This window comes from Anopheles nili, chromosome 3, assembly GCF_943737925.1.
Source record: "Anopheles nili chromosome 3, idAnoNiliSN_F5_01, whole genome shotgun sequence".
Taxonomy (NCBI): domain Eukaryota; kingdom Metazoa; phylum Arthropoda; class Insecta; order Diptera; family Culicidae; genus Anopheles; species Anopheles nili.
Window position 1 is genome coordinate 35,862,856 of NC_071292.1, and position 12,683 is coordinate 35,875,538.

Sequence of the window (12,683 nt, forward strand, 5' to 3'; positions counted from 1 at the left end):
CTACGGCGGGCCGCGGGAGAGCTGTCTTAACAAAGTCAGCATTCGCCGTTGCGGTTACGATGGGATAAAAAATGGCGATAGCCACAGCGTGCGGGATGCCCTTTTTTTGGTGTGCTTGTTCCTTGTACCAAGGGAGAGGGTCATGCTGACGCTACCGTATACAGCCTTTAGCCCGAAAATTATACTACTCCAATCTAGGCTCCTTCGGGTGGTTGGGAAGAAAACCCCACTCAAAAAAAAAAACCCCGAGAGAGCTCACCCCCGACAAGTGAGAAAACAGGGAAAATAACACCACCGACCACCGTGGGGGTTGCAAAAAAAAAATCCTAATTGATTGCTTACCCAAAGCGACGTTCGCGAACCTCCGGAGTTTAGATAAGCGCCACGTGGAGCGTCACGTGGAACATGGTGCCGTTTACGTGAGAACGCTATCGATGAGCAGCTCGCGGCGGCCATAAGCGAGAGCACATAATTAATTATTTATACTCCAACTGCCAGTCAGCCATTCGGGAGGCTTTGTGCGGCAGGATCGAGCGCACTTCCGGGGCCCTTTTCGGAGGAAGTGCCTCGACCTGACGTTAATCGAGCGAAAGCCCCCAAAACGAAACCACCCGACAGAACCGCACGGAAATAGTTGCGCTGCATCTGGCCACCGATGTTGATGTTGATGATGACGGTGTTGATGGTAGGCGTAAAAGAAGGCACACCCGCCGCGAAGAACACCATCCAGAATGGCCGCTGGGATGGCGCTCAACCGAAACGCGGGCGATGTTCTTTTTTTTTTTTTGCTGTGCGTTTTCTTTATTTTACTCTTTCCGGAACGGTTTTTCGTTGTTGGCTTTTTTTTTCGCACTCCTGCGAAGCGCTTTTCATAAACTCCCACGCTCGCACATTCTCTTGCCCAAATCGCTGATTGTAAACCGGGCGTGGAGCGATCGGACGGATTGGATTTGAAGGGAAAAATTTCCGCTCTACCGAAGCAGGAAACGAGCAGGAACGGAGCAGACACCCGAGAAACCAAGCGCATGGATGAAAGCCGGCGAAGAAACACCAGAAAGGACGCGCAATATCAAACGGAATGATAATTTGAAAGTGTCAGGAGTAAACAAGCCTCCCCGGTCGGTGAAAGGGATCGCCCTTGTCTACGGGGTGGTCGTTTTCTAAATAATTCACGCTTTATCTCAATCGATAATCACTTCCACACCCGGCACCCCAAAAGGTGGCTCTGGAAGGAGGCCCAAGATGATGACGCCGATGATGATGATGATGATGATGATCACGATGAGGGATGCTGGGGCTTCTGATATCCAGGGTTCGGCATTTTTGGGCCACTTTTTTTTTACATGCGTCCGTTCCCATACGTACTGTCCGTTCGTGCCCTTTCGCATTCGAGTACCTTCAATCAACAGTGGCCAAGGTCACAGCAGCAGGTAAAGCCCCGAAAAGCTCGACCACACGGGCGTTCCCAAAGGTCGACGAAATGCCGCGTACCAGCAGCATCACTCGGTGAGGCCGGGTAAGTGATCCATTTCATCATTAAATTTCAATCCAATCCACGTGGCCCGTTTCACCCACCAAACCTGACTCATCAGTTCGAAACCCGGGTGCTGGTGCGAACCGTTTCGTAATGATCCTTCCGAAGGGCGTTTCGGTGGTGTGCTGCTGCTGCTGCTGCTGCTTCACCGGGTTTTGAGGTTACTTTTGTTTCCCTATCAGGTCTTGTTGCTTCTTCGCAAAGGGCACACTCTCTCACTCTCACTCTCTCTCTCTCTCTCTGTCTCTCTTTAGGAGCTCGGTTGGCTTCCATCTCGATAGCTTTTTCCATCTTCTAGCGTGTGTGTGTGTGTGTGTGTTGAGTGCTTCCTTGAGCGTGCCGGGCCCGGGATTACGCCCAGATATTGGCATTCCTCTTTACCTAAATTGCGCTCAAGTACGTTAGTGGCTTGTGGTTTTTGCTGCCATACGCCCATGCTGTTGGGAGCCGTTGATAACGGCTCGGTTCGGTACAGCAACACCGCGCACCGCGTACCGAGCGTTTAACAACCCTTCTTTCCACGATGGTGGGCTTCAAAACTCGTCCGAGGCTCCGTCACGGGAACACAATGGAGCAGGAATCGTTAAATTGGACCCGAGCGTATTGAGCGCGATTCAACGGCCGACCAAAAGCAGACGCGTCCTAACGAACAGGACCCTCGAGAAAAGGGAACCCGGTCCGAGTTGGGGCCCGGTGGTCGGTGGAATTATTGTTATGATTGTGTTGATTGTTGCGCACATGATTAATGGTGCAAAGGTGAGCATTACTGATGGGGAGGAGTTGGGCATTTTTCTCGCTCGCGCAAGACCCAGGTTGGCCGGGTTGTGGTGTGCCATTGTGTCCGCATTTCAATTGAAGTCTCATTATCTCCGAAAGCATCCGTAAAGTTGCTCCGACACGGGATGCTCCGGATTATGTTGCCGCCGTTGCGCGGGCTGTGAGAAATCATGCAGATACGATAAAACGAACACCTCAACCGGGCCGTGTTGCAGTGAAAGCTGCACCCGCGCGTGAGGCTTTGGAGGGCTCTGGACCCGTGAAAGACTGGCGGCTGTGGAAACACCCTTGTCTAACACGGCAAGTGGGCGAGACAATACTTTATTCATCAACAACGTGCGCGCGCCCGCGATAATTGAGCGTTATTAATTGTTTCCCATGACATGGATTATGCCTTTCGCCGATGTTTCGCCACCAGCCACCATCAATTTGAAACGGCTCTTCTCGTCATCGGGCTCCGGTGAAGTAGTTTTTGATTTTTGCCCTTTTTTGCTTGTTGAGAAATGGAGCAAAATCTCGCTGCTCCACTCACGCGAACATGAGTCGGCTTTTAATCGCAAAGATTACGCCGTTCGCGGGGGTTCACGTTTGAACAAATTTTCCAGCAGCTCGCGATGGCTCGATGGATTCGATTTTCGCTCAACATGACGGCGTTTCAAGAACAATGTCACGACTTTGGGACGAACTGCAAGGGCGTCGAACTTGCATAAAGAACGCTAAAGATCCACCAAACGTTGCAGATGATTCATGCCAACAGACGGACGAGAAAAATGGTTCGCGATTCAATCGCGAAAAACCACCGCCCCAAGCTGGCTGCCGTGGAGGCGGCCTCATAAACTATGATTGTTGATGGTGGTACAAATCATGCGAACGCTCTGTCCCTGCTACTGCTGGGACGTGACTCGAAGCTCACGTAATTTGTCACACGGCTCTAGCACACAGTCACGGTGGCCAGAAACAGATGGAATGCAACTATTTATTGCCATCTAATTTCACTCGGTAATATATGTTGATTGCAATTTTCGTGTATTCAGCGCTCGGGCCGTTGGTGCCGGAGTGTTTTGAATTTTTCGACCACCATTGTGCCCGACGAAACAGAACGCTCAACCTCCTGTGAGAGAAGTGCGCGAACACTACGCGTCTGTGGCAAATAAACTCCAAATGCGCCGGGACAGCGCCGTGGCTCTTTGGGCAGCCCTGGCAGCGTCGTTGTCGTCGTCGTCGTCGTTGTCGTCTTCGATAGCAAACCAGGCGTCCGACAGCGTGACGGCGACCGGGTGTGTGTGTGTGTGTGTGTGTGTATGGAAAATTGCGTTCCACATACATGCCATAATAAACCCTTGCGAAATGTACTTCGACCGAGCGTATGGAACCCGCCTTGGGCGTTGTGTATCGAGCGGCGTGCATTTGTGTATTTTATACCGTGCAGTGTTGGTAGCCTCGACATTGGAGAGCAGAAAATATGGTTCCGTGCATTATGTCACCGGTCGTTTGTCGGAAGGCGGCCACGGAGACCCCGCTTATGCTCGGGAAAGTGTCTTTACCCGGCGAGAGTGAGCCTTTTTCCATTAGCCTCGGCTTGAACGAGCTAGACACCGGGCCGTGGTGCCACTGTCCCCATAAACCATCGAGCATAATTCGATCACATTCCCACTAATTATAATCCACCGTTATAAATACCTTCGGGGTGGAGCTCAGAACCCGCTCTCTGCCGGTGGATTTGGCCTGTGTCGTATAGTCTTTTCTTTTTTTGATTCTCATACCACTCTGTGCGGCTTCTTTTGGAGCTTTCGCGGATGCCGCCACAGCTCGCTCATCAGGCTTATTCGTTTAAGCCTGCTCGCACCGAAAAAGCACAATCCCGTCCCGTCCCGTCCCGTCCTCGGTGCCAGACGGACGTGTTTGATTAATTTTAATGGCCTTCCCGCACGCCCTTCGCGAGGATTCGAAGGGCCTCTGGCCGTCGAGGAGTGGCACATCCGGAGCGTCTTACCCGAGCCTTTCGGGAGCTTCGTTAGCGTTGATTACCGATCATAATTAGAACGCTGGCAGCCCTCGTCGAGCAGACGCGCAGAAAGCTCTCTCCCGGGGATTCCCGGAGACAGCTTGTGCTTGCTTGTGCTCGAGGTTTTGGTTTTGGTTCAATCTGCTGATTAGAGTTGCATAAGTGAAATGGGACGGAACGCATTCGCCGGTTTTCGGTCTCTCGGTTTCTTCGCCCGGCGGGCCTGTTAATCCGGTTGTGACCTTAGGCGCTTTTTGTCGAGACATCATGTTGGGTGTGCATTTTGTGCGAGCAAAAACTTAAACACCGATCGATGTGTAGTCGATTGTTCCGAGCGCGATCGACAATCACGATCGATCTTTTATGGTGCGTTAATTCGGGCGATAGGCGAGTGGCATTGTGCGCTTATTAGGCTCACCTTTGGCAAATTTGGAGGCAAAATTGTGCCTCCAGCACTATTGTCCGTATCGAATTCGATCGAACATGGGCTCGATCGCGGTTGGTAATCATGCGCTGGGTGCATAAAAACGGCATGCGTGACATTTTAGATTGTTTGTCCCGAGGGTAAAACGATCGAAAAGGCGATTTAATGAGAAACCCGTCTGCGTCTTACATCGAACAGCAGAAGATTCGTTTCGATCAACTCCCAAAATCGGTAGCGATGGGTGTGACTAGACCCAAAAGGGCTCATGCGCTCAGGAAGGACACAAAAATGCGATCACTCTTCAACGAGCTCTCGCGGCTTGTCATCAATTTTGTGCGCACGAATCATAGAGGAAAAACCTCGATCATTCGATGCGTAGGTGTCCTGCGGGAAAACGACTGGGCGACCGAAAATTGGCACACTTGTTTTTTTATCGCCTCAACCGCCGATTGCTTCCTGTTGCGGTTGGCACCGATTGAACGAGAATGACATGACGACGATGATGATGATGAATGACAAATGGCGTTCATTTACGGTTTGGCATTTATTGATTACGATTCAACGGATGAAATATTCCTGCCGTGCCACCCATACATCTTGGCATCGGTCGCGGTCGCAGGATAATACTTTTTACGCGCCCCAAAACCAACCCGAGCCATCGGATGTTGTGGGGTGGTGGGTGGAGCAAAAAAAAAAAACAAAAATGCGAAAAATAAAACGGCCAAAGAGGCGCCGAAAGCGGGCTCGTGCGTTCAAGCGTAGCCTTCATTACGGTCTACTCTCCTACGGGTGCTGCGGTTAGGGCAGGGAATGAAATTGCGCCAACATCCACGCCGACGCCATCGCCATCGGACACTGTTAGGCCATAATTTACGCGTGAATTGAAATTTTATACTACTCGTTTCGCAGTTTCGTTTTTTTTTCATCGTCCATCGCTTCGCATCGGTTTATGGCTATCCCTATCCCGATCGGACCGCTTTTTTTTCTGCCCCGTCATTAAAGGTAAACACTTTATTGCCGTCGGTTTGGGGTTTTTTTTTTGGGTTCGAGCTCGATCCAATCGAAACGAGCCGTACTGGAATTATATCTTCTTGTGCGCTTCGTTTTACGAAGGCCATCTTTACCGCGCTCTTGTTGACGGAAAAGCAACGTGGCGCAAAGATTTCGGAGTGCTTTGAATCAGCACCTTGTGTGACGCAGCGTCACGATTTGCGGTGTGGTTCTTGCGGCACCAAAATCGGTTCCAGGGTGCGGAAGATGAACGCATTTTTTAAACCATTTATGCCATCGCACCGTCGACGCTCGGGTGTTTGATGTTTTCATTTATTACCACCGGCTCCACCACAGATCGACTCACGCTGGAACAGCGGCCAGATCACTCTGAATCATTTATCTCAGTATGCGAAAATTATAATTGAATATTTCGTTCTCTCCGGCACGGGGATGCCACGTCAGATATCATTAATCAAAATCACTCAGCGGCCACCGATCGATCGGTTTTGCGATGTACCTTTAGATTCCGGAGGGCTATAGAACGAGACTTTGGGGGCTTTGTGGAGCACTAATATTTTAATTAATTTTCGATTGAAAAACGCGCATCCTACCATGCTGGCTCGTCGTAAAGTTTCGACGTTGAAATTGTTCGAAGGATTGTAAATCGAGAGAAATCAAAGCGCGTAGCCTCGGATCATATCGGTGTGCCGGATGAAACAAAGATCGTTTCGATTCGTCAGTAACGCAATCAAAATGGCGTCGGCTTGCGTGTGTTTCCATCTCGCACGACGTCTCACCGGCCAGCGAGTAATCCGCGCCGACGTTCTTGAGCGAATCAACAGCACCGTCGGCCGATTGATTGGACGGAATTATGGTTTCCGAGCCGGTTCATCGAAATAATCCTGCCGACCCGGGGGAAACACGCGGCAATCAACAGCCGGTTGTGAATCATTCGTCGACCGATCGCACCCACACACGCACGTCGTCCTCGCCAAAAAGGGACGTCCTGTCTGCCTGCCTGTCCCTTGCCAATTTCGCAATTATCATCGTACGGCCGTAAACTTTGCCCATCGTACCACCGAAAAGCGCCACTTTTTGGCAATCGCCAACACACCAAAAATGGCCAGGGAAAACGAGGCAAAAGAAAAGCGCGCCAAGTTTCGCGCGCCGAAAGCAACCGAAACGGCGCGTCAATATGAAAAGCGAAAGCACCCATTTTTATTGATGTAACCAATCACGAGAAACAACAACCATAACGAAGTGAACAAATAACGCAACATCGCTCACTTCCATTGTTAAATCGCTTTTCGTGACGCTGCTTGGACCTCGGATGCTCGGTGTGAGAGCGGGAAGGACCATTGCTTCCTTTGTGTGGCGTTTTTATCTCGTAACATTTTAATCTTGCGTTTCGCGTAATTGGAGCTAAATTAGAGCCGAACTTTGCTCCGGTTTCGCGTCCGTTGTCACGACAGCGGTCCCCGGCCGGTACGTGCTCGTTTTCAATCAATGGCTCCCTTGGGTGTAGTACCCGGGTTTTCGTCGGGATGCGAAAGTGAAGGCAGCAGGCAGCTGTGGCGGGTCGAAACAATAATCTCGCACCACCCGAAAATGGTTCGGTCGACACAGGCCGCGACCAATGCACGTCACTCCATCTGGTGGCGGTCGTAATCGTTCCTGGCAGCGCGTGTCACCTCGGGCACTGAGGCCGGAGAAAAAAAAAGGCCAAAAAGGGGGCCAAAAAAAAGGGCAGAAAAGAAAAACACGACCGCCACGACCGAAAGGTGGACACCACATTCCGGATTCGATTCCGCGCTCGATTGGTCTCGCGAACGGAATTTCTAACCGAGCGATTTGCGTTTGGTCTTTGTCTCTGTCCGTCGAGGCGCCGAGTTCCACTGTTGTGGGGTGGGTTTTTTTTCTGTTTTGGAAAGTGAAACGCAGCCCAGGTGGTAAGGGTTTCGGGTCTGCTTGTATCGTTTCAATTATGTCGCGTGGATCGAAGTGTCCCACAAATCGGTCCCGGTCTCGAGATGGGGTGAACCTCGAACGAATGGCACAGCACGGCCAGAAGGAGTCACGTAGTCGGTGGTGAACGATACGCGCTAACGGAGATTATGATCTACACAGCTGGTGATGGGCCGCACCGTCTGTCCGAAGACCGAGGTGGACCGATGTTTTGACGTAATGTCGGGCAACACCTTTTGTTTGGACGGCTCAGATTCAGATCCTGGTTGATGTTTGGCTACCGTTCCCACAGCTTTCGTAACGGACGAATTGTTTCACAGATAGACACGGTCCAGTGAAGGTTCTTTTGTTCAGATATCGATTTTTTAGTGCTAGATTTTGCATAAGTTTTCACCCCACAAGCGAGAGGTGGAAGACGTCCAAAGATATCGGTTTAACTGCAATAGGGCAAAGCAGGACGGTCGAGTTGAAACACGGCGGAAATAAATTGTGGATGAGTGTTCCCTCCCCGGTACGTTACGTTTTCCTCCGGAATGACCATTTTTGGCCATACATCAACGATAAAAGTTGGCGATTCAATTAAGTGCCGTCGAGATGCCCATCCCTGGGAAACATCTTAGCTAGCAGTTTGGGTTGGCCAAAATTTCGCCCTCCTGCTTGGAGGAAAAAGACCGATTATCCCAGACCTCGGGCGGTCTCCAGGCCATTAGCTACCGATGGTGGAGGTGGAACGGTCATGACGACCGGCTTACCTTACCATCACCGTAATCTCCCGCTCGAGAAGACCGCTCCCGGAGTCCATAAACCACGAAAATTACTATTATAAATTTCCACGCATAAGCTTCCACCGGACGCTGAATGGACATTCCCTTGAAGCTCGCTTATTGTATGCGGATCTCTGTTGGCCAATGGAAGTTTCTTGGATCAAGACACCGGAGTACTCCCAATGAATCGACGTCTTGGACTGTAAGGAGTTTCGTACCCCGATGTCAAACTGACGCCGGAAAATGTTTGTGCCGAACGTTTTTTTTTCCCGAGGACGAACGATTGGAACGAAAATTCGAAACACACGCCGGTCCCGTAATGGTTAATCTCGATTCGTAATTCAAACACGTCCCTGGCCACGGTTCACAGGCGTGCTGATGAACCGTGGCCTGGCAGGTAGAACGGGAACAACAACGGGAAAAAAAATGTGTTTAGTAAGCGCCACCCTGCCCAGACCCGGGTGAAAGGGAAACACGTATTCCATCAATTCGACGCCCCGAAGATCGATAACCATTGGCGGGCGTAAGTGGGAAATGATAATAAATACGCTTTTATGATAAACCCTCCTTCATATATGTATAAATATCCATTCGTTGATTGGATTCAATGCCGGGAAAACCGGGGCGGAGATCTAAATGGTTCCGGTGGTTGTTTGATAGCGAATACGTGAACGCGCTCCGTCGGGTAATGGACGGTCGCCCTTTTCCGGGGGCTTTCTCATTTTATCACACCCCCGAAATTCGGGAAAGGGAGGCCCATCCCGGGCGGAAGATTGATCACCGGGCAGAAAACATATGAGTCCTAGCCCGGGCGAGGAATCAAATTTCTCGGCCGTTGCGAGGGGCCAAGTGGATCCAATTTTCCTCCAATTCTCGGCCGCGAGAGGCTGCCCTACTGCAGGCAAGCGAAGTAGTTCAGTTTGCACTACATCAAGATAAATGACAGCCGCCGACTCTCGGTCGGTCGGTCGATCGATTTGCCAAATATAGCATTGGTACGCGCTGCGCGACGACGGAAGCTTTATGAGCTTCTACCCGGAACTCATTAGTATGAGGATCCATAATTGTTTCGGCGCTTTTTGCCCACGCGCTCTACTCCCGGAGAGAGCGAGAGAGCGATCGAGCGAGCAGTTTATCAATTTCTTTTGGCGTGGTGGTTGCGTTTAATTAAATATTGATTTTCCGTGCTCCATCCGGGATCGAGCCAATAAAAATGGTTCCACTCGCGGAATGCACGATTTACGAGCCGTCGATTGGTTTCCGATTGGCACAGAGAGAGAGAGAGAGAGAAAGAGAAAGAGAATCTGCACTCGAGAAAACTAGCGACTGCTGGCGAAGGAACAAAGGCAGGTGATGACGCAAGACGCGGGAAACTCGCCAATTATCCACGGCAGGACCACCTCATTAGTCGTTGGGTGGCGGTCTGGGAATGCTTCCGAGGATGTCATTCGATCGTCGCAGCAGTGTGCTTGCGTGAGTTTTATCGACATATTGCTTGGCTGTTCCGGTGCGGAACCGGTGCGATAAGAAAACGTTTCTCGCTGTCCACTGCACGCTGGTGTGGCAAAGAAAAATGGTCCACCCGGGACATGAACAAACAACTTCAATCAACGACAGCGGATGAAGCTATTAGCGTGTTGCAGCGACCTTTCGGCGTTTTGACTCGCGAAACCAAGCAAAAGTTTCGTTCCGAGTGCGCGCGCGCGCGCGTGCAACTCAACTCGCTCTGAAGTCGACATCACCGAATGAAAGATGTCTGGAAAAGTTGTCGGTTTGGTTCAGTTTGGTGGAGTTTTTCCACGGTGAAAACGCTCATTGAGCCCCGAGCACGTCATGACTCGTTCATGACTCGAGCACACTGCATCTGAGGAACTGTCGCTTCAAAGCGCTACGATCGATCGTTTGGAGGCGTAAAGCAGTTCTTTGGAAAAGTCGGAAAGCTTCGAGAAGTGAAGTGAAGGTTGTTGTGCAGCACGTGCGTGCAGTTGTACTCACATCTTACGGACAGGGTGACCGTCGTTTCCAGCTTGTCCTTCTCCGACATGGCACGATTCCAGACGACGCAACGGAACTTGGCACCATCGTCCTCGCGGCGTGGTACAATCGACAGCGTGCCCGAGGTGCGCAGTTCCTTCGAACCGCCCTTGGCCAAGGTGGCCTTGAGTGGTTTTTCCGATCCCACGCGATACCACCTGAGGAGTAAAAAGCAGACCATCGTCAGTTCGTGTTTGGTTTCGCGTCGACAGTAAGATTTTCGGCGGCAACACTTACGTGATGGACGGATCCGGTGAACCTCCTATGCTGCTGCAGGTCAGATCGAACTTCTCGTCTTCGGTGGCCAACAGCTCGACCGGTTCGACAAACGGTGGCTGGGGCGGTGTCAGGACGGTCAGATTATAGTACTCCTGATGCACGTCCGCTCCAGTACCGCTGGCTTTGATGCGGCACTCGAACCGCCCATTGTCCCGGCTGTACGATGTGTTCATGATGGTGAGATCGTAAATACCCTGCTCGGGTCGGAAGTCGATTCTGGAACGGAAAAGCAACGAAAGGGCACGAATGACACATGAGGCGATGAAAGCATCGAGCGGGACCGAGGAAAATCTCCCCGCCTTGCACCAGTCTGCTCGAGAAGATCTTCTAAATTTAATGTAGTAATGGACTTCTCCACATCCGGCAGCGCCGTCTCGATCTTCATGCGTCAAACAAAACGTGCAGACATGGGCATGAGCGAGTGGCCGTTGTTTATTATTCCAATTCCGAAACCGGCCACCCGACGGCGTGCACCGCAGGCTCTAAATATAACAATGACTCCTTTACACTGCCACGGAAAGATTCCGCGTACTGCTTGAATCTGGCACGCACGTGCCACAACGCGTACGCGCCATGTTTGGGCTGTCCAAATCGAGCGTTTCTAGATTACGCCACGCCAGCCAGGAAAAAAGGAGCAACCGCACGTATTCCCTGGGTGCCTTCCCGCCTTCCCTGGGTGGGTGGTTTGCATATTCGAGTCTGCTTTACTTCAGTCTGCCGTACGGATCTAGGACCCAACGCGAAACCATTCCACATGATTAGCAAACAATTAAAATTCATGCCAATCCGGGCTGGTCTCTTGCTTGCAGACAGTGCGCGGCTCGTGCCGATTTTCTAGAATTGGGCCGCACCGGAACACCGAAATCCGAGTGAAGTGGAAAAATGGCAGCAGCGTAAACAAAGCAAGCAAGTCGGCACGAAAAAAAAACCCATCAACAAACAGAACACAAACGACTTGCAGTAAAATTAATTTTCCAGCTCATTCCGTGCGGCTTACTTCCGCTCGTTTGCGCTAGTCGCATGAGCGATCATTCAATTTTCCGCATTCCGGCTCGAGATATTCGCACAGATCGTTCCACCGCCGGATATGATTGTATTTTAGGGCGTTTTGGCAACGGTGTGGATGGAATTTGGTTACGCCGCTGGGACTCCGAGTGAGCATCGCCGTGGGTTGCGATTCGTGCACGCGCGGATCCGCGCATTTTCCACGCAGATAATTTGTGAAAACACGGCGGGAAAAACAATTCCACCCACCATGGGGGGTGCGCGCGCGTATGTGTGTTTTTCCAAACCGTGTTCGATTGCGTGCGGTTTCGACTGCATGCACCGCGTCGTGTGGTGACTATTGTTTTAGTAGGCGCTTAGGTGCAAAGAAAACATGAAACCCGGATGCGGATGGCGAATGCCCGGTGCCCAGATATCGGTGTTGGCCGTTATCTGTACAGCTGGCAACGTCACACCTTGGCGTGGCCAAAACCAAGCACGGTAAGAAAGCACAGATAACACTTTTCGTGGGTTTCCGCGTGAATACACGCGGCAATCGAACGCCACGATTTGGTTTGGAAAAATAGATCGAGTGTGTGAAATGCACTCGATGCAGGCGGCTGTGGCTGGCATGCAGTAACAAAAACGAATCCGAACAGAGCGCGATGCAGAAAGGTCCCTGCGAGGAATTTCAACCGTACGACCGTATCCAATCAAGTAGGCGCTTCCGTTCGGCAAGGTTGGCCCCAAAACAATAGCACCAGCGGTACATAAAACGCAACGCAAAGTGATTGCGAATGTGAAGCCATAAAATTAGGAGGAGGCCAGTATTAACCGAAGCCCTTCGCTAGGGGGCATTTCCGGCTTCCGCTCGAACCCGCAAAAATCCACCAGACGCGTGCCCTCGTTCTCCCCACGATGTAT

General features: G+C 51.2%; 1 protein-coding gene across 1 annotated transcript in view; it reads right to left on the reverse strand.

Moving 5' to 3' along the window:
- Positions 1-12,683, reverse strand: part of LOC128724160 (muscle M-line assembly protein unc-89-like) — a 92,694-nt gene that overhangs the window by 64,938 nt on the left and 15,073 nt on the right. Inside the window, exons 3-4 of the mRNA XM_053817925.1 lie at positions 10,734-10,991; positions 10,458-10,654 (exon numbers count right to left, since the gene is read on the reverse strand). Of these exons, the coding sequence (XP_053673900.1) occupies positions 10,458-10,654; positions 10,734-10,991 (455 nt within the window). The remainder of the gene's footprint in view (positions 1-10,457; positions 10,655-10,733; positions 10,992-12,683) is intronic.